At 37.7% G+C, this 22,524-nt stretch overlaps 1 protein-coding gene across 2 annotated transcripts in view; it reads right to left on the minus strand.

The window, feature by feature from the left end:
- Positions 1-21,096, minus strand: part of txnrd2.2 (thioredoxin reductase 2, tandem duplicate 2) — a 27,763-nt gene extending 6,667 nt beyond the window's left edge. The window contains exons 1-12 of one of the 2 annotated variants that reach the window (XM_042488093.1): positions 21,020-21,096; positions 19,306-19,371; positions 19,150-19,206; positions 18,884-19,028; positions 18,262-18,336; positions 16,067-16,145; positions 14,999-15,061; positions 14,629-14,699; positions 9,511-9,530; positions 9,102-9,193; positions 8,830-9,004; positions 1,659-1,795 (exon numbers count right to left, since the gene is read on the minus strand). In XM_042488093.1, coding sequence (XP_042344027.1) covers positions 1,659-1,795; positions 8,830-9,004; positions 9,102-9,193; positions 9,511-9,530; positions 14,629-14,699; positions 14,999-15,061; positions 16,067-16,145; positions 18,262-18,336; positions 18,884-19,028; positions 19,150-19,206; positions 19,306-19,371; positions 21,020-21,095 — 1,056 coding nt within the window. In that variant the 5' untranslated portion in view covers position 21,096. Of the gene's footprint in view, positions 1-1,658; positions 1,796-8,829; positions 9,005-9,101; positions 9,194-9,510; positions 9,531-14,628; positions 14,700-14,998; positions 15,062-16,066; positions 16,146-18,261; positions 18,337-18,883; positions 19,029-19,149; positions 19,228-19,305; positions 19,372-21,019 lie in introns of both variants that reach the window. The other variant, XM_042488092.1, reaches the window with a different exon arrangement.
- Positions 21,097-22,524: the final 1,428 nt, after the last annotated feature.

Genomic DNA, 22,524 nt, shown 5'->3' on the forward strand with positions numbered 1-22,524 from the left:
CAAGTCCTAAACATTTAAACCATCGAGTGCACTTAAAAAAAATCTCTATATCTTTGTTTTGGCTTTATTGTCCTGGATGTCTGCCAAAACAGACAAACGCACACACATACACATACACAACTGAACGGTGCAGGAAACAGTAAGGCTGCGGGGCAATTCTAAAGGCATGACTTAAACCTGTTAAATTACAGCCGCACATCCTGTTGTCCAAAAACATCTCCTGCACCTCTGCATGCATGTGGATGTATGCTCTGGTATTCCAGTAACTGTCATTCGTCATTATAATGCATTTCTTGGCACTCTCTTCTGAGTAGAAAAAACAACAAAGCGCTGGACAAAGTGAGATATCAATCCATCTGTTTTAAAACGAATTTTAAAAAAAGCCTCCCTGCTGCTGTGAAAAGATGACAGACATATTTGGTTGAAGCACAACTCATCAAAGTGAACTGTCAATCAAAGGAGTGTGTGTGTGTGTGTCATGAGGCCTGGGAGGCAGGAAGGAAGCACACAGCTGGTCATGGTGAAAAAACAACACTGACGTTACATGCAGCAGGTAGAACTAGTATTAACATGGCTGGTTCAGTTTGGAACAAACCGTCACAAAGCCAATGGTTACGAAGGCGGCCAGAACAGCCTCACTTAAAGACAAAGTTGGTAACTTTTATAAAAACAAAACAAACAATATAAGAAAAAAATTTCATATTTGCTGAAACTCTCTATAATCGCACAGCTCTAAATAGGAAGATAATCTGTTATAATATCACATGCCTTTGCCTGCTCTATTGACTGAAAGCATTTCTGATGGCCTTACTGCATGTGAAAAAAAAAAAACAATCAGAGCAGAGGAGTCTCTATCGAAACTGTCAATCACTGCCCCTGAACTGCTGTCATACTATCAAAGACAGCGCTGATCAAACATGAATCGATATTGTGTTACTGCATTGTCTACTTCTCACCTCATATGTTGTCAGAAATAAATTTTAGTGTACTGTTTAGCTGTTACGTGAGAGATAGTGAATAAAAGAAGGTCCGGCTGGTGGGTGGTGCTGGGTACTCCTATGTTTCTGTATCCAACATGGTGGCCTTTTTTTCTAATCTAGAATTTTCCACCTCTTTACAAATATGTGTGACCTTATTTCATGTTAAGGACCTACTGTTTGTTTTAGAGATAGCAAACAGATCAGGGACTTTGGAATATTCTTTTACAGGAAGTGTGGAAAAAAAATTTTTTTGCTCATATTTTTGGTTATTTACCTTGATATTAGTATATACTGGAGGTCACTATTTAACACTGAAAACATCTTTGACTTCAGTGTCATATGTTCTACCTAGGACAGTTTATTTCAGTTAATAAATGACATGCAAATTTTAGGGATTTTCTGTCACGAAACAAAACTAATCCTTCAGAGCTGATATGCATAAAGGTTTTTTCCAGATTTATCTGATAGACCTGACAGGCCTCTGGACCAGCAAGTCAAACTAGAAAAAAAGCATTTACAGTAACTGTGATGGGTGTGAAATTACAGCAACTTTGGCAAAGTGTGTTATTTTACAGTCAAAGTTAAGACTAATATTATGTATACAATTACATTTTTAAATCTGTGACTGTTATCAGGAATGTTTCTGCTGTCTGTGTAGTGTCTGCTTACAACGCCTACCTCGCCAATGTCACCAAAAGCATAGATGTTTGGCACTGAGGTGGATTCGTCAGCACCCACAACTATTTTCCCCGTCTCTTTTTTGAGTTGCACGCCAAGCTTGTCCAGGCCCAGGATTTTGGTTTCAGGGGTTCTGCCTGAGGTCAATGGAAAGAAACAACACAAAGAGAATATTACATTACAACTCAAGAGAGATAGAGGTGTGCATCGATATATCCCACACCTCATTTTAGTGATCATCAAGTCTCTTCTGTTGTGGAATTAACATTTTATTATGCATACTTTTATTGTTTTGGCCCACCAGCCGATGGAGACATAAAATACAATGCTTTTCAATGTATGTAATATTCATTAATTGGAAAAAAAAGACAGACATTTCAACATAGAGCTGATGTTTTGTACAAGTCCACTCTATAAATATTTTTTTTTAAATAAATAAAATATCAGTGTGTCAGAAATCAGCTTGTTGGTTGATTCCAATATTTCATTTTAAGGCTAATATTAGCTGATACCAATGACGTGTTGATATATCATACATGCCTAAATATTGTATTAAGTTTAAATTTTTAAACTCAACTTTAAAATTTTGACCTGATGGTGGCGCCTTGAACATCTCTAGCAAATTTCATTGCAATCCATCCAAAAGTTTTCAAGACATTTTTACTCAAACCAAAACTGTCAACAACATGGTGAAACTACAGAGAAGTTACTAGGATCCATCCCCTGAGGACCGTGAACGATGGTAGAAAATCCATCCACTAGATACTGAAATATTTCTGTCTGAACCAAAGTGGTGGACTGATATTGGCATTTGAGGAGCCATATCACATATGTGGCCAAAAATGCTGAACATTTGCCCAAACAAGCCTCTCAAATTGGGAGGATTTGCTGCTTTTCTCTGTTCCATATCATTTTAAACTGAACATCTCTGGGTTTTAGATTGTTGGTTTGGTTATTACTAGATTCAGTTTAAAAACACTATTGTGGGCCATAAATTATAAATGAAATTCAAATCCCAATTCAGAATTTTTAAATCGAAAACAACAACATCTGGCCAGCAGAGAGAAATAGAGACAAAGGTAGAGAGGAGAAACTGATGGGAATTGGTATTCCATCAGTCCCGCAGGACAACCAAAGGTGTGATTTCTGACACTTCCTGGGGGACGGCTGACTGATGCTGTCGACACAGAGTCTCTATGGTGATGGGCTATTGACCACTCGCTCCCCCCTCCTCTCCATAGCTCCTCACAACCTGCCTGGGTAGCATAATAAACACCCGGCTCTGAGCTACCCATGTAGATGCTATCGGACAGAAAAAATAACAAACCCCCGAGACCCCTTTTCCTGGCTGGAGCCGAAGAACAACGTCCTGCCCCTCTCCTCAGACCAGGGGGGGCTACAGGGACCTGTCTATTGCTCCGCAGCATGGGTGGTTGAAGGCGATGGAGAGCACAGAGAAGGACGAGAGAGGGGAAGTAAGGCAGTCATGAGCAATTCCCCAAAGCAAGACTTGTAAATATTTTCCTGTTCTATATGTCCACAACGCTAGAACAGTCTGCATACATGACATTCCAGCAGTGGTGTCATTTTTAGTGAATTATAGAATTTAACTATTTACATTACAACTTTGTTACTTGCAATTGTGTTTCAATTCTGCATTTAAAAAAGCAGGAATATGTAGATTGACTAAGAGTGATGGGCAATCAGCGATAAAGAGCTCTCAGGCCTTAGAGATTTCATTTGTTTAAGTATCAAAAGCAGCACATACACAATTTAGAGTTTAATGAAGTCATCAACAAACCGCAAAATATTTATCTATGTATTTGTCAGAAATTATCTTGTGATACATCAATACCAGCTGTATGAACAGTTAGTGAATGAATCACAAAACACATACTTTATATGGATATGAAATAGGATTGATGTATACAATTATTTATTTAAAATATTTATTGATTTGTTATTAAATTAACTATATTTATAAATTATTACAATTTTTCTTTTATAAAATCTGTCTTTTTTCTTTCTGCTGCTGAAGGCCATGAAATGTGTCTAGAGAAATTTAGTATGTTTTTTGGTTGGCACTGTTTTAGTCAAACAAATTAAAGTTACAAAAAAAAAGAACCCTCATGATTCTGAACACATTCATTAAGTTTTAAACCTGCCAGTGAAGGATTTATACTTGTCTTTAAATTCTTTATTAAACACTGTAATACATGTTTAATACTTTATCAGTGGCTTTTGTGCACCTGTTATAATTGGAGAGGTAATAATTAATGACAAATACACTAATAATGCTGTTGTACTAATCTGGCAAATACTCCTGGAGATTTATTTTCCTATAGAATATCATTTTTAAGAATTGGTATTTGTCAACTTTTAATTTGTGAGTTGCTGTCATGTTTTGTAGCTGTGCAAAGTGCCACACATTTCAGCTTAATTTAAAACATGATTTGGTTAGTTAAAATGTTAAAAACGTTTCGTGTAAAATATATGCAATATCTTTTCAGACAATGTTCTGTTCTAAACTTCTAGATTAAATTATACTAAATTTGACTGTTTTCTGAGTGTTTTTATACTTTAAGACTTGTCAACCAGTCTAAGTGTAGGCATGCATTTAAATGTTAGTGAAATTAGTTGTTAGGTTAAAAAAAAGTTTAAATAATGCATTTAGTCTGAGTTTCAGTTGAATTTGTGTCCAGTTATGGTCTGCATCTTTTTGAAGCTTCACCTGCTCGACAAGAATACATGTCTGCAGCTGAGACATTAATTCCTTGATATTTCCTGCTTTGAAAATACAGAATTTCAGCATCATTTATTGAAAAAAAATATTATGATTGACCTCCAAAAACCCATATCTGTACAATCTGACTGGTAAGTGTAGACTCTCTTTACATATCTGGCCTTCCTGTCTGTAACTCCACTCACTGCTCTACTAAAGCGCTGACCGCAGCTCCATTGTACGGCGAGGACACAACAACACAGGCTGACTGATAAGGGGCTTGGTCGGAGCTGACACACACACACACACACACACACTGGTCAGTCTGAACAAAGTCTGTTGTGACATTTAGAGGAAGTCTCTCGATGGCTAGGCTAATTAGCCACAACAACCCTCCACGAGCTGAAATGAGAGCTGAACGCTTATCTGATCAATCAAATGAACAAAGACAAAAGGGAGAGCAGTGTGAGGGGCAGAGTGTTTTTCTTGGGGGACTAGATGGTACAGGATGCCAAAAATTGATTATGTGTCCTATTTCAGGCCAAAAAAGATTTTAAGATGCAAATTGATTAAAGACTTTCATTGATGTAAAAAAAACAAACAAACAAAAGAAAACGTGTAGAGTTTGTGCATAACAAAGATGTCAAGGGATGGGGAAATGAGTTTGGTGTGTTGCTGCTTTTAATTCATGACTACATACATACTGTGTGTCTTTCTATTGGTGCACGAGCTCCCTGAGCCAGGAGGAACACCAGCATTGTAGACAGAGTTTAAAGCTCCTGAAAACCTATTTTTTCAATCAACATTTTACTGTAAGTGATGGGATTCTACAAAATGCTATTTTCTGCCAAAGTTTCTCACAATTTCAAAGTGGGCGGGGTTCAGTAGGAAGACGGTGATGACATGTACTTGTTAGCACCAGTCAGATTTAAAAATCAAAATGTGATGTATTTGCTAATGTCAGAAATCTCAATCTAATTGCTCAAACCAAACACAAAAAGTCCCCAAAGCAGTTTATCTGACTTTTAGATTGAAAACCTCTTAATAAATAAAATAAATATTATCCAAACTTTAACTGATTGTTGCTTATTTAGTGATGAATATTTGATGTTATAGAAAAGCATCCTTGTGTCCATAAATCTATGAATCCCAGCTGTGCCTTTATTCAGTGCAACAGTGCTCCCTCTTGCATGATGTTCTTTCTGCATCTTGTTTTTCACTATTAATATTGTTGTTTTTGCTCTATTTATCTTGTACATACCTTGCTTAGATATCCCTTTACTGCTATAACAATGTAAATTTCCCTGTTGTGGGACTAATGAGGATTATCTCATCTCATCTTATCTTATGATATTACTTAAATACTAAAAGATTTAAAACAACATTTTTATAGTTTCTTCAAAGATCTAGTAAAGATGGTGTTTTTTTTTTTTTTTTTTTTTTTGATTGGACGTTCAGATCAGACTCAGCAAGATTCACAAGATCACACATTTAAACACATACTCATGCATGAGTGTTTGGCTGTGCATCTATGTTAGCCCAAAAATTAAAAGGGGAAAATGCCTTCTAAATTTATCACCATTTTTCATGTAACACATTTGCTTGTTTCATCATGTTTACACCTATGCTATGCCATAATAACAAAAAAGCTAATTCTATTTATTTCTAGATGTTCAGTTTTCCATGCCTTTCAGCCAGTTTTGAAAGCTGATACTGCTGCAGCAATTTGATAATATTCAGTGACTCACAGTTACCATGTTTCCGCCAAAAAAATAGGAATAATGTAAGAGGCTATTTTTGGTCACTTCAAACGTTATCTCCTAAACACACTGCCATGTCGTGTTTGCAACAGAGAGCAACGTTCTGGGATGTCATCAATAAAACTGAGACAGGCAAATGTCTTTTTTTAAAGTAGGAAATGTTTTCAAATGACATCCTTCAGTACTGTAGACTGTGGGGAGGAGGGAGACGAATGTGTCCACTGTCCGCATGCAGACAGGAAATGTGGAAATGTTCTGTTTCCTGGTATGTTTTCTGCTGGCACACCTGGACAGGGGAGCGGCCATGAGACCAGGAAGGAGCAGGGGAAAGGTGGAGGGAGGCAGGGCTGTGGAGAAGGATGTGGCGGACGTAGGTGATACTGTCCCCCTGTCCCCTCTGGCCTTTAATAACTCCACAGAGGCCTGGGACCCTGCCTGGCCCCTAGTGTAAGGTCACAGTAAAGGGAAGTGGCCTTGTACTCATAACTCCTGCATGCACACATCAAAGAGCAGAGGCTGCCGTGTTACTGGTTCTCACTGAGCTGTATGGGAACAAAGGCTGTCATGGATATTGGCTGGGTGAGTCCTCGCAGGGGTTCAACTAGTAGCACTAACAGAGGGATATTGCTGCTGGTGTTACGACTTAATATGTGACACTGTTTTGATATGTTAAGGGACGTAAAGCTGCGCCGATCAAGTTGATGACGCTGTAGGGCAAACTAATACAGAAAAATGGAAATAATTTGCTGCACATGATGTAAAATCTTATGTAAAAAGAGGCTAAAAACAGGTTAAAATGCACTTTGGTGCACTGTGGACTTGAGTCAAAAATAATTTGTCCCAAAATGTCAAGTGTTTTGCTGAGTTTGGGTGAGAACTCTTGTTCGAATGAAGACAGGAAACATCAGGCTCGCAGCATCTCACGCATGTCAGGGCACCTACTGATATTACTGTCAATGCATACATCAGTCTCACCAGCGGTCTCACGCTGAGACGATGTGGGAATTGAGCCACAGGAGGGAAGAACGAACGTCATCTCAGCTGCAGGGTCACACACATCCTTGTCGCTGTCACACGCACAGAGCGAGAGACGACCCTCCCTCCCAACAACACTCAAAGTGACAGTCTGGCCACTGGAAAAGCCTGGTAGTCAGATTTTCAGAAGCACAGCGTTATCTTTGAAAACCGCTCAACACAAATAAGCAGTGACCCTGGCAGATGTTCCCTCCATTGTTACTCATACTGCTGGTGGAATGGGAGAAGTGAATGATAAAATAAAGAATGGATGTATAAGAAAGAGGAGGAGGAGGAGGACAGAGAGCCGCGGGAAGGGATGGCAGTGACAGATGCAGGGTTTGTTTCCGCAGAGCTGGCATGAGCAGGAAGGCCCAGAGAGGCAGAACAAAGAGGGGAACGTGGTGACCCTGTGCCTGGATGCATCCTGCCGTTCTCTGACCAGAGAGCCACAGAGCCAGCGGTGGGTGATTAACACTTCCCCCGGCCGTTCCCATCACTCAGGCTTTATTACTTTGTTTTCAGCCTTGATTCCTCTGCTATATGCTGACACTGCACTCTATCGAGCATGACGATGATATTGATGTTAGCAGGGAGAACGGTCATTTCAGTGTTTTATCTAAGTGATATATATGGGAAAAAAAGGCTAGTGCACATGTAATAATATAAACCTGGAGAGGATTTAAAATAAGGGATAAGGAGTTTGTGATTGTAGTGTGAACTGCATCCATTTACTATCAATTTTGCAAACTTGCAGTCAGGTTTGTCATAATTCAGGCATTTCAATAGCTGATTTATTTAGTCTTTTGGGGAAGGTCAAATTCAAGTCTCAAGTCAAGTGATACAAGTCAGAGTCAAGTCTCTATCATGTCAGATTTTTTTAAGCATATAAATCAGTTGTATGTTGTAATAGAATAATAAAGATTATACAACAGGTAGATCCAACCCACTAGACATCTCAAACACGATCAGATCAGTATGACAGTATACCGTGCTCATCACTTAAAATATTGTTTCTCTTTACATGGACACACTGTGACTTCCAGAGCTGAATCAATCTTACCACTGAATGTGCAGAAGGTCTCAAACATATTAATATGAAATGTTTCATCGGATGAAACAACCTTAACTAATTTAATCTGACAAATCACTTTAAATAGAATAATGTTAGTTCAAGTTGGCAGGCTGACTCACAGGCACCAGAAATCATGTTGACAGGTCTTTAGTGTGCTCATGGAAATAGAGATAACACTGGCAAATTTATTTTTTTTCCAGAGAGAACTGCCCCACAATATGAATATTGTAATTATATCTTTTATTTTGATAATAACTGTTGTGTAATCACAAGTGTGACAATAATGACAGTAAAGCACAGTCTCTCATGTAGTATTGCTTGTTTTTAACATTTTCCTAATCAATAGTGTGATAATAGAGGTGTGAGGCTATAAAAGAAATGTCTGACACTGTCTTATTTCATTGGTCATGTATTAAAAAGTCTAAATCCTTTGCATATCCTTTACTCATGTGTTCAGAAGCAACACAACGAGACTCTGCCACTTCAAGATGTTCTATTTTTAAACCGGAGCCTACTAACCTTCATATGGAGGGACTGTTTCAGATTTTGGTGAACTGACCCAAACATGTGACCAAAATACAGCAACATGCACAGACTCACCAACTGCCCACAGCACAGAGTCGTAGATGTCCTTGTGTTCATTGCCTGTGAGGTTGTCCGTCCAGGTCACCTGCAGGGCTCCAGAGGACAGTTTGTCCACTCTCTTTGGTACACACTTCCAAGCAAACTTGGTCCCATATGCTTCCATGTAGTCCGTCACTAGACCTGCCATTTGCTGCGTAAACCAAAGGAGAATATCCACCTTCAAATGTGACAAAAAAATCACTATCATGATTAGACAGAGCATACAGAATGTATGCAGGGAGCAATACCTGATCAAACCCCCGGAGGGCGATGCTGCGAACCATCACTGTGGTGTCCAAGCCGATGCCTGTGAGGAAGCCTGCACACTCCAGAGCCACATCTGAGCGACACCAAGTTGAGGATGACAGAACTTTTTCTGATTTACAGGTACAGTCACACTTGAGATGTGGCTATACAACATGCTTGCACAACAATAAAGCAGCTTAAAAAGAAAGAGAAGTCACAGTTATGCAGCAGCATTAACCAAGAAAATTGGATTACAATAAATTTCACTGTTAGAAAAACTATTTAAAACTGGTCTGATGCCAGTGTGACTTGTATTTTTATTAAGTTAATAACTAAAACCATTGCTTTGCTGATTACCAGCAGACTTATACAGCCGCTTCATTGACAATCTCTCTTGCACACAAAGGATACAGCTGGCTCCAACCACAAGCCTGCAGAGCACAAATAAAGAGAAGCTGTTAGCCAAAATATTAATACAACAAAAATGCATTTCATCATTTGTGCAGCCCACTTTGGCCAACTAAAATAAAGCAAGTCCAAAGCTGAAAATGTTTACTTTAAATCCTAGAATTAGAGAGGTGATGAATTACAAAACTTCACAACCGCAGAGGGAGGTGAAGACGTGTGAGGAACATGCAGAAAACAGGGACAGTAAAAAGTATGTGTGCACTTGCTGTGTGTCTGTGTGTGTGTGTGTGTGTGTGTGTGTGTGTGTGTGTGTGTGTGTGTGTGTGTGTGTGTGTGTGGTCCAGGTGAATCACACATCTAATCCAGCCCTCAGATGTGCAGCGTTGAGGAGGGCTAATTGCCAGCGTTTAGGCTAATCCCTACAGATGGGGTGTGCCATGTTAAGGGCTCAAGTCCACACATCAGGCGGCTGAGTGATGCCCGTCACCCGCATGGAAGAGGCCCGTCTCTCCATCTTGTTTTTACCTTTCCGACCCAGACCACCTCCTCTGACAGCTCAGGCTGCCTGCGGCACATCCTGCCTGTGTCCTTGCTAACACCAACCACTAAAAGCCCTGGTGCCCATTTTCTTTCTGTCTGTGTAATGCACAGCCGCACTTAGCACGTATTGTGTAGCGGCTTAAAGAAGATTAAGCAAAAAGCTTTACCTTGATACTCCACTTTCATCACTAAAAAACTGTCTCCTTTCCCCTAACCCTTCTTCCTCTTATTGTACACTGGTTTGGAGTCAGTACAGCTGCTACAGTTGTTGTCTAAAAGATGATACTGTAAATCCTTTACAACCTGTCTGACCCCTTCCAGCCATGGTGACATTTAGGGGGGCATGCAGGCACGTTTGTGAGCAGCCTTACAGTCTCTCAGGCTGTCTGGTTAATGGAAAACCTGATGTATGCTACTGAAAGCCACCTACAGATATCTCAAAAAATATGGGAACATATTATGCACTACTTGGAAACCAAATTATATTACCCACATTGCAGAATTTGATGAGTTATTATGCAGTATTATTATGTGTAATGCATGATAATTTAATAAACCGCTTACAGCATTTTGTTTTTGTTTTTTTGTTTATTTGTTTTTTGCACAATATTTTGTTTTCTGTGCATGTGCCTATATCTGTTTTGTTTCACTGCATGTCCAGATTTTTGTGGGAAAAATATAAATTAATAAATACATTAAACCAAAAAATATAAAAAAGAACAAAAGAACAATATTCGATCAGGTGGATAGAGAACTGGGAAAGTTATTTCCAGTTATGAACCACACATATCTATATTATCTCACAGTGATAATGCCGGTATTGCTTAGGTCTGTTCTGTTCAGTCTTGCTTTAACAACTGGATTTTAAAGAGACAGTTCACCCCAAATTAAAAAATACACATTTTCCTCTTATCTGTAGCGCTATTTATATAACTGGTTTTTTTTTGGGTGTAATTTGCAGAGTGCTGGAGATAGCAACTGTAAAGATGTCTGCCTTCTCTCCAATATAATGGAACTAGGTGGCACTTGGTTTGAGGTACTCAAAGTGCAGTGTAGTTCAGTACAAAGAAAATAGTTCCTACATAAAACTGCTCACAACATGGTCTGTGGATTATCTTAAATAACTGGGTCTTTTATTTCTGGAGAGACACATTGCTGTTGATTTTTTCAAATGTTTTTTTTTGTTTGTTTGTTTTTTAATGTTTGAGCACCCCAATATGAGTGCCATCCAATTTCATTAAATTGGACAGAAAGCAGACAACTCTACTGCTGATATCGCCAACACTCTGCAACTCACATCAAACAATCTAGACTGATAAATAGCCCTACATTTTTGAGGAAAATATGTAATTTTGTTTTGGGGTGGCCTGTTTGTTTAAAGTGTGGGAAACTCCGAAACTCAGTTCTGCGTGTACAGGAACTTCATATTACAGCTGCACAAAAATGTAGCAACATCAATTCACTCCCAGTTCCCCACTTTGATTTCCATCCATGTTTCAGACAACACAGTCATGCTAGATTAAAGAAACTGAAGCAAAATGAAATGTGTCTAACAAAGGGAGTAACTGTTAACCTAAGAAAAGGCGAGGCTGTCTTGTCCGTGTGTGTGGCTAATATCTCATTCAAGACTGGACTCCCGTTTGAAGTAACATATTGGTCAAGGAGCCTCACAACAAACAGAAACATTGTTAAACTCTTGAGGTTTGGCCCCTGACAGTGGAGTGGTAGGATGTGGTTGGGAGATCAAGCCAAGGCTGCACTGAACCCACAACTCCTGAGGAAGAAGGTTTGCTATTGACCGTCTGTGGCAGCCTGTTAACCTTGGGAAGTCCCTCAGAAGCCCAAACACAGATAAACACTACATGTGGATACTCCTGTATATCTGTCTAAAATGTGGGCGGTTTTGTTGCAAAGAGTTGATGCGAGTCCAACTTAGATACTTTTATCAAATGCTGCTCAGACTTCCTGAAGGCATTTCAGTGTGCCCACACTCCCATGGGCCACACATATTTAGGTCACCGTTTTTGGTTTATAGTCTTGCCAAAGCTGCATGGACCACATGACAATGCAACAGTTCGTTTAACCTGCCTTGAACCAGCGTTTCAACCATGAAATTCTAAATGCAACAACTGATACATTTTTTATTAAAGTCAAGTTGAAAACATATAAACCTACAAAAACCTCCTAAATAAACTAATTTAAAGTTGCCTGCATGTCAGATCTCTCTCTGCAGTCAAAAACAAGACACCTTTAAATGTAACCACTTCTACATTTCAATTCCCACAGATCTTCCTGGCTCCATTTTCATCACAGAATAAAAGCTGAAATTGTATTCAAAGCATGAGACAATTAACTGGTTGATAAAAGATTTCACGAAAGGCATTTAAAAGACCAATATTTGAATTAAATTATTAGCAGGGCATTTTAAAATCCCTTTATAATCCTCTGAATTACATGGATTCAGCAGATTTATATTTTTACATAATAACACTTCTGATCTGATAGCTTCTAATTCTCCAAGGTTTCCTGAAGAGTTCTGAACATGCATACGTGAATGCACATATATTTTTGTATATCAGACTTGAATTTCTATGTATCTTGATGCATTGATCTGTCAGTTGGGAGAAATATGTGTTTGGCAGGGCACCTGTATGGCCTATGTGGGACATTTTCTTACAATGTTCACACACTATAGCAAAAAAAAAGTATGTAAAAAAAGTAAAGAAAAAACAAACAACAAAAAAGTTGAATAGAATATCCTCATTCAAATAAGGTGCGAAAACAATACATTTAAAGAATTTTTCATTAAAATGTTGCAGAGAAACAGTTGTTTTTTTAAATGAGATTTTTCCTAGATTGTTATATTCAAAAACCTTCAATAAAGTGCTAGAAGTTCTGCAGAGAAACACTATTATTTTAAAGTTGGGTTGTTGTTTTTTTTTAATTATCACACCCTGCAAATGTCTTTTTCTCTACAATAGCTGGTTATGCTGCAATGCTTTGCAATACACTGCTTAATGACATTCCCAAAAAGTGCGCTCCTTGTCACATATACAACACAACACAGAGTTAGACCGACAACACAAACCCCTGGTCTGTCCCAACTCATTCAAGTACTGGCCTATCCCCAGACCAGTATCACAGTCCTGCTGGCACGCTCTCACTGCTCTCTCCTGATAGCATGATGATGGCAGCCACCTCCGGGTGTCAGCCCCGGGGCCAAATCTGTCACTCAGGTGTGCATGTGCTCCAAGATCCATTAGACACCCATCACTCGCCTGCGACCCCATCCTACAGCAGCCCTGCCGGCAGAGACAGCCTCTCGGACCTCACCTGCACAGCTGACAGCTTTGCAGCACATCAACATCTGGCCAGAGTGGTTTACCCTGATAGAGGACGCTAAAGCTAATGCTAACTCACAGCTAACCCCCTTAAAGCCTGCGGGGACATAGAGGACTCAACCGACCATCACACTCTGACATCAAAGGACTTCCTGAGCTCAAGTGGTCTCTCTGAATGGATAATTCTTCCTCAAAGACAAATGTGTTTTGTTGAATGAGTGAATGCTACAGTGGTAATTGTTTAAGGATGGCACCTATGATAATTTGTTGACTATAAATGATTTTGTATTGCCACCAAGTGGTCAAAAAACTGAATGGCATACATATTACTTCAAACATGTTACAGCGGAATACAACACAATTATAGGAACTGATGATGCTAAAATACGGTTAAAAAATGGGAGAAAATGCTGCATTGCCAAAATTAAGCAAGCATTATTTATCAGCCAAAACAATTAAAATCTGCATTAAAAAAATAATTAAAAACGATTAAAAATTCCATGCCCCAGGTGCAGACAGCCTAGATACATACGAAGCTTAAAAATCAGAATAATTATTTCCGCTTATCCGTCACCATGAGGCAAACAACAACCACAACCCAGGTATCCCACAACCACTAGTCACGTCTGCGCGTTGTGCCAAGAGGAAACATCAGGGAAAGACCAATTAACCAGGTGATGACAGGGGCTAAATGGCTGGATTAAAGGGCTTGTTCTGTAAAGGTCAGGATGCACGCCGCTAATCTGAATCATGAGGCGAAGACAGGTCGACAGGAAGGGAGAAAAACAAACTCCGTGTCACTGATGAATGATTACAGTGCGTGACAGTGGGACGTGTTGTGTCAGCGAGCAAAGGTAGTGCGGTGAGTTAAAGCGAGGCATTAATACTGCAGAGGTTACAGGTTCTGTTTCCCTTGTAGCTCACTGTAAAAGAGAACGATGACAACGATCCTACACATACAAAAGAATGTATGCATGCAAGGGAAATATTATTTCGGGACTGAAGCTGAAGCAAAATATTGTTTTTTAATGTTAACAGTTTTCAAAAAAAGGAGAGAAAGAAGACAAATCACCAAAATGAATACTACTTTCAGCATTGTGGAATAGCAGAAACTGAATGCAGAACATCATGGCAGCATATAATCAGTTGTTGAGGGCACTGACTGGCTAATATCTGCCTAATAATACAAATTATTTAATGTGTGTGTGTATGTGTGTAGGTAAGTGAAGAGTGTCCTTACGTTTTTCCAGGTGACTTCTTCAGCCAGAAGATGTCGTCACTGGTGATGCCATGCTCAATTGCTCCTGGGACCTGCAGCAAGTATTAAAGCTATGAGCACAACCATGCACCTCTCAACAGATCCATCAATAATGTTAAACACAACAGTCTGCTCTCTACAACCTGCTATTTTTCTGTGTGTTAAGGCTTGTACGTGTGCCATAGTGTAATGCTTCCAAACCACAATCTCCATTACTTGAGTGGTTTTGGCATCTCCATTGCTGTGGGGTTTCTTTCTCATTTGTTTTTGTCTACCTGGTAACCAATCAACCACACATCACATTCTGGCAGAGGAAAAGAGAAAAACATGAGATGATATAAATGCCACTTACATCTGTGGGGTAATTAGGCCGTCCACCTGTGGCGATCACAATGTTTTTGGCCGTCAGGATCATCTGTGTGAGAGAGGAGGGAAATGTGAGGTAATAGCTTTTGTTCATATCCTTTAAAAAAAAAAAAAAGGAAATGTCAAATGAAAGCAAGTGGTCTTCGCAGTATTCTGCATTCAGGTGATGACGGAAACACTTTGAAATGGCTGAAACAAGCAACAGCACTCTCAGGAAGTACGCAGGTGTTGAATCTGGATTTTGCACTTTAATATCTTAACTAAATAAGATGTAGAAAGAAACATAAATGTCATTTACATGCTTAATTTTATGGGTTGGGTTGAGCTGGGTAGGGTAGGGTAGGTTGGTAGGCATGAATGAATGAATAAATAAATGAAATAAATAAAAAAATAAGTGGTGAATTTACAAAAACATTTTTAAAAAAATTGTTTCAATACGACATTTCCTTGACATCAGACACAACATGAATGGGCTTATTCAGCAATTATGCTTAAGTTTATGAACTCTGATACCTAGCAAATCTAGTGTAAAAAAATAATGAGTCAACGCTGACCCACTCTGTGCTTGAACTATTCATCACCACGATAGGCTCCCTGTTTGGACTGTGTAGTTCTTTTTTACTGTTACCGAGCTATCTGGCAGTAATGTGTGTTTTTTCAATATGAGTTTTTTTTCTCATAAACTAAAAATTTTAATCTCAGAAAACATCTTCTAAATTCTGAGTTGTTGTTTTTTATTTATTATTACCCTCCATAACTGTCCTAATATGTCGCACAGATTTAAAAATGTACTAATCAAATGAGAAATATACAGACGCAGCAAATTAAAATTACACTGAGAAATTGACTGACAGTAAATACATAAACAAGGAAGCTGTATGCAAACATACAGTAGGATGCAATATTATTACACGTTTTATTTAAGACATATAAGCAGCTTCATAAAAACATGTACATAAAAACATTCTTTACAAAGTAATTCACACTTTTTTCAGTATAGTAAAATATATTCTTAATAATTGAGTATATATGGATAAATGGATGAGCAGCTCACCTCTTTCCCTGCTTTAGTAAGTCCTCTAACAGTGTGTTCATCCACCAGACTTCCTTTGATGTTCAGATACTTCACCTTCCTGCAAAACAGAGAATAAACAGCCAGTTGTCCTTGGGGTTGCTTAAACTTTTTGAAGTGCAGATCACACAGTAACTTGTGCATTTATTCACAGCGGCTGCATCATAATTTCTGTAACGTATTTCCTGCTGTATACTCATACTAGACTGCATCTCTTTCATGTGCTGAAATGTAAAATAACTCTTGCAAAGTTATCTCAAAATACACGCAAAAAGAAACACCAAAAAAAATACAATATGATTGCATAGAGTAGAGGCTAGACCAGGCAACACAGTATAGGGAGATCTTGTAGTATTTGTTACTGGGTATGTTCTGCATCTGCTCTTATACCAGTTATTAACAGCACAAGGACAGGGACTGTAAATTAGACACTGAAGTATATGGATCAGTATTGTACATACTGATCTGCTGGATGAAGAGTAGAGAAGAGGCTTATGCTACAGAGGTGGTTTGTGAGATTTCTATGGACATTTCTATCGACATTTCTATGGACACTTTTTTCCAACATAAACAACACACAATTTAAACATTGTATTTCATAAATTCTGCTATTTATGAAATACAATCACATTTCTAGTCTATGAGAGACACAAGTCAGCAGAATTTGTATTTTAAAAGGTTTTGTTTTTTTCATTTTTTTCATTTGATATGAAGCCGCATAATGATTTTATTTTGATATTATTTTAATATGTGATTGGAAATGACTGCTAGAAGACAAATTTAATATTAGCCACATTTGATTTCACTCTACTACATTAAATATAAACTGCAAATTTCAGTTTTCAATTCAATTTAAATACCCCTTAGTTAACAGGACAAATATTAATTTGTTCCTTGCAACGATACTCTAACTGTTAAATACTACTCACACCAACTGAACGTTATTGCTTGCAGGAGAAGTCTGACTTAATTATTGATGATTCAAAATGGGACATTCATTAAGTATCTGTGCTCATTTATCATTATATTTGTAATGAATACACTTGTGTAAAGTAAGTGCTTTGCAGTGTGGTTAACAATGCCTTTGTGCTTTTCCGAGAGCCTCTCAAGGCTAATTGTTAATTAAAAGGGGTTTAAATTGTATTAGAAGCATTAATAATATGCCGAGTCCCAGCGAGTTATCTCACTGGAATGGAAACACTTTAGGTTAAGCTTGGGCACATTTCACACAGAGGTTAACACCTGTTTGCCCTCCAGCCAGCCACTCCATCAACATGTGGTCGCTGACTATCAATCCTTCAGCTGTGTGCCAACAGAAATGTACAGCCTTCAGCAATATTTCACGTCATATTAAGGAGAAACAGGTCAATGAAGATATGGACATTATTTTATTAAAACTCTGTCTTAATGAAAGTTTATCAGGGAAAATGAATGGAACATTGAGGGATGAAGTGTGACGTGATAAACTGGTGAGTGATAAACAAGTGACACCAGGGACTGATTTTAGAAGCCAGGTTGATACCACAGAATCCATGAGATCATTCTTTGATTTAAATAGATATTTTGTTTACATATTCAATACTTGTATAAAATATATATACATTCTGAAGAAAAAATGCAACATTTACAAGAATATAAGATTTTTTGGGGGCAGAATATAAATATTTGGACTATAAAGGAACACAATAACTTTCCTCTGTAACTAGGGCTGCAGTTCATTGAACTTTTACTGAAATTACAATATGGCTGAGTGCAATATCCAAAGGTCAGGAGCTGCAATTTTTTAAGAAGGTAAAATGCACCACAACACACCATTATTAATAATGCATTGTGGTGCTACAGAGATGCGCCGCCTACTAATCATATTCCAGAGGTAAGAGAACATGCTTGTTTGGTATAGACCCCAGTGAAAATCATCATCATCATCACTTTTATGTATTTTCTTTTCTGTAAATATGAAATTCATAAGTTACAATTGCTAAAATTTAGACTCGTATCCCAAACTATCTGTCAAAATACAAGCAATATGATTATTTTTTGCATATCATGCAGCCCTTACTGAAACTCCTTGATGCAAACTTCTGCCTACATTATCACCTTTACATAAATTATAAAATGGAACATAAATATTGAAATAAATAAGTCTAAATAAAGCAAGTAGAGCTTGTGACACTTACTTGTCTTGGAGCTGAACTCTGTGACCCCAGTTCAGAGACCTGACGTGGTTTTGCACAGCCTCTGCCATGGTGGTCCTGGAAAACACACCAGAGGTGTTCATTTAACACACACTGCATTTCTGACCAAACTGACACGACATTAGATAAATTATGATCAAAACAGAAATACTGATCAAACACTATACATTCAAATTTAAAAAGTATCATTTCAGCAAATGTATGCACTTTTTACATAACTCACAGTTTTGGTTTTGCTCTTATGATTTAAAGTTGCTTTTCTTTAGACATTTTTTAAAGATTCATCCATCTGTCTGGTATGCACTCATTCCCTTATGAGTTGAGCTTTTATTTTGGAATAGATCATCCTACAGGCAATACATTAACTGACACAGAACAGAGTTACATTTTATCTAAGCACCTTAACAAAGCAACTGCATCAATGCAACCGCCACTGTAGACTTCATTTTGCATCCAGCGGTGGCATCTTTGTCCTACTGCACATATGTCACTAGATGGTGCTGTTTAGCTACTCATAAACATTTATCAATCTGTTTTTATCAGTTAAGAAAACTTTTCCTTTAAAACTGATACAACACAAAGGTAAAAGTGCTGACTGACTTACCAGTCATGGCAGATTGGCCCTGAGATCTGCCAGCCGTACTTCTTAGCATCTTTGAGAGCAGTGCCAAGCAGAGCAGCCTGGTGCATGAGCTTCTTAGGAATGCAGCCAACATTAACACATGTACCACCAAGACCCCACTTAGTACCTGTTTGGACCAGCATTTCAACTTCACAATGGTGTCTCTAAATCTTCAAATTGTAAATTTTGGTAATCAACCAGAACAACAGGATCAGGAAAGTTGTATTTTTTTTAAATATGTGGTTTACCTTTAACAGATGGCTCCACATAATCTAGAACAGCAACTTTCTGTCCAAACAGTGCCGCTGTAAATATAGATGTATATACTGTCAGCGTATTATGAGAAAGAAATTGCTGTGCAAAGCATAGATGACCAACCATCAAAGAAGTTCAGAGGATCTCACCTTCTTTGGAGCAGGCGAGGCCTCCTGAACCTCCACCAATAACCACCAGGTCATAGTCATACTTCCCTGTGAGAAATTAGAATCAGAATCAGGCCCAGATTGATTCCTCACTCACGCTATTTCACAAAAAGCTAAAAGACACTCAGTTTCAAATGATGCATGATATTTACCCTTTTTAATGATTTTCTTACACAAAGATTTAATACTGATAAGAACAAGATGTGGTTTCTGTGAATCTGAGACTGAAACTCTTAAACATATTTTTTTTGGTTCAACATTTTTTTTTTTTGGTCCAGCATTAAAAAAAAATAAAATTTAAATGCAATTAGGTAAGAAGTTTCTGCGAATCATTTCAGAATTGGATAGCAGAAAAGGACCCTCAAGCTCCTAATGTGGAATATGATGATATTAAATTTGGTGTTCTAATGGCAGATTAAAAAAATTAGACATGATGTATAATTGTTTGATTATTTTGGCTAAACAATTTATCCATAGATGTAGATTTTTTTTAATGCTGGACCATTATTTCTTGTATACATGGATGAGTTTTTAAAGTAAAACAAAATAACAAACAAAAACACAAAGATGTATTAAGACCAAACAAGCCTTGCACATTTATGATTACATTACTGTAATCTTTCCTGAATATGCCTGTGACTTTTAAAAAGAATCAAAAATTAATTACTAATTTATGTATTTTGATTTATGCTCAGTCGATCATTTGTATTGTTCATATGTCAACTTGATGTAACGGCCAGATAAAGCTTTGTTTAAAAAAAAAGCAGACACGATAGAATTAATGTAAATATCCATAGATCTAGATTTTTTTTTTAATGCAGGACATTTTTTTCTTTTATTGATGAATGAGTTGGGTTTTTTTTGTTGTTTTTTTAAGAGAAAATAACAACACTGAAATGTATTAAGACCAAACATGCCTTCAATATTCATAATTACACTACAATATTATTTCCTGGATAGACCTCTAACTTTTTTTGTATGTATTGCTAATTGATCTATTTTGATTTATCCTCAGTTGATAATTTGTACTGTTGCTATGTCATCTTGATGTAACTGCCTGAATTTATTTCCAACTAAAGCTTTTTTAATAAAATAAAAAATATATAAATGAGCATATGGGAGGATAAATAGCAGAAACAGTAGAATTAACACAAATAGTTTAGTCTTTAAGAACCATTTAATATTGCATTTCCCTCACATATGACGTTTTTGTGCAACACATATTACCAAATTATCTCTGATGACGTAGAAATCGCTCAACTCCAGCATCCACACATTTAGCTCCTGGAAGTAGCACATCGATAGAGCAACACTTGTACAGCTGTTCATGGACACAGCTGTATTCAGCTTTATAGCGTCGAGCGAAGCCAGTTTAACCACAGAAAATGAAGCGGTGTGACAGCTGACGGTTCAGTGGCTGCTTAACTGAAACACAGCAGCCGGGAGAAATGCGCTTTAACTCTGGTTGTCGCGTTAGAGTGCAGCTGGGCTTTGATGGCAGAGGACAGCAGGTGAAAAGTCGTAAACACTAATTAGCAGAGCAAATAATAACCAGCAGATCCACAAGTTAGTTACATCAGAGTTACATCAGCACCGCAGATTTAGCTGCGCACCGACACAAACAGCTCCAGTTATTAACCTCAAGCCCGTTCTGCTCTCTGTAGATACATGACACAGTAGAAAAACACATTGTTACCTGTAAGGTTTCTTGTCAAAACACGAAAATAATTAGTCCTTTTCCACCTGTGCCTGCCTCTACAGAAGGCAGCCATGTTGTTATTGTGAAAGGACCCCGGCCGGAACTATAGTGGCTAGAGAATTGCCTGAAAAGAAATGGGTCGCATACGACTGTTAAAGATATCAATATATCTCTCTTCCTATCCTTACATACAGTCTGTGGTCGTACACAGAGCAATTTCAATAAAAAAAAAAAATGCGTCTGTAAATTATTCACTTGTCATTTTAAATCAAAAATTACAATTTTACTAAATATAATGGAACAGTCCTGAGACTGAATGCAATTTATTGATTATGGATGTATTGAACAATGGCCACCTTTTGCAAAGATTATACAGTGGTGGAAAGTAACAGTGCATTGACTCACGTACTGCACTTTAGTACAATTGTAAGATATTTGTATTCATCTTCCGTGTTTCCATAATATTTTTTTCTCTATACTTCTATTCCACTACAATTCAGGGGCAAATGTGGTCCACTTTATACTCCACTACATTCATTTAATGCCTTTAGTTATCACTTTACAGACTCAGATTAATCATACAAAATATAATAAATGATAATGTATTATGATAAGAATAAGACTTTATTCGTCTTTTTTTTTCAAAATTCACAAGCTACCTGGCAGTATAAAGTTTGAAAAAACACTTTATAACTCACACTTTTACCAGCTGCTACATTAAATATGGTGAACACATTTATCATCAATAATTATAATCCAAAAATAGTCTATAACATACATTATTCTGACATGGTTTATTCTACATAGGCAGCAGCCTACTTATACTTTTGGTACATTTAATGTATTTGATGCTAACACTTTTGTACTTTACTTCACTTTTTTGTACTTTTCCCAGTTAAACCTACATTATTTAGGCATATGTTCATTTTTAGTTTATCTTTTGTTTAACCCTCTGGTCCTCCTGGGACCCTTTTAGGGCTTTTCAATTGTATTTTTTGCTCTCATTTTGGTAGTTATTATGCTGAGATGATGATATCTGACAAAGATGTTCATTTTTTAATGAATTTTAGAATTTCAGCATCAACACTGAAAAAAAACAAAATTTTCCACTGTCTAGACAAAACCTCACACTCGTCCTACTGGAGCCCTTTTTGTCCCCATTGACTATCATTAAAAGCACTTATTTTCATTCTACAGCCATTGCAATACAGAAATGGGAAATCCTGTTAATTCCTCTGAAACCCTGTCATTCAGAGGCTAAAAAAAATGCAAAAATAACAGTCACCACCAGATGACGCCATTTCCCAATTTTGCAGAGATGCATTGTGGGAAATGGCGCCTTGTTTGAACTGATAGGATATAACAGTGACTGTAGGCCAGTGGGATAAATTATTTCAACTAAAACTATTTTGGGTGTGTTCTATGGACATCAGAGTCTGGTGTGAATGTGTATTGAGAAATGCGTGTGTGTGTGTGAATGTGTAAGTGTAGCCAAAACACAC

This window comes from Plectropomus leopardus, chromosome 6 (genome assembly GCF_008729295.1).
Source record: "Plectropomus leopardus isolate mb chromosome 6, YSFRI_Pleo_2.0, whole genome shotgun sequence".
Taxonomy (NCBI): domain Eukaryota; kingdom Metazoa; phylum Chordata; class Actinopteri; order Perciformes; family Serranidae; genus Plectropomus; species Plectropomus leopardus.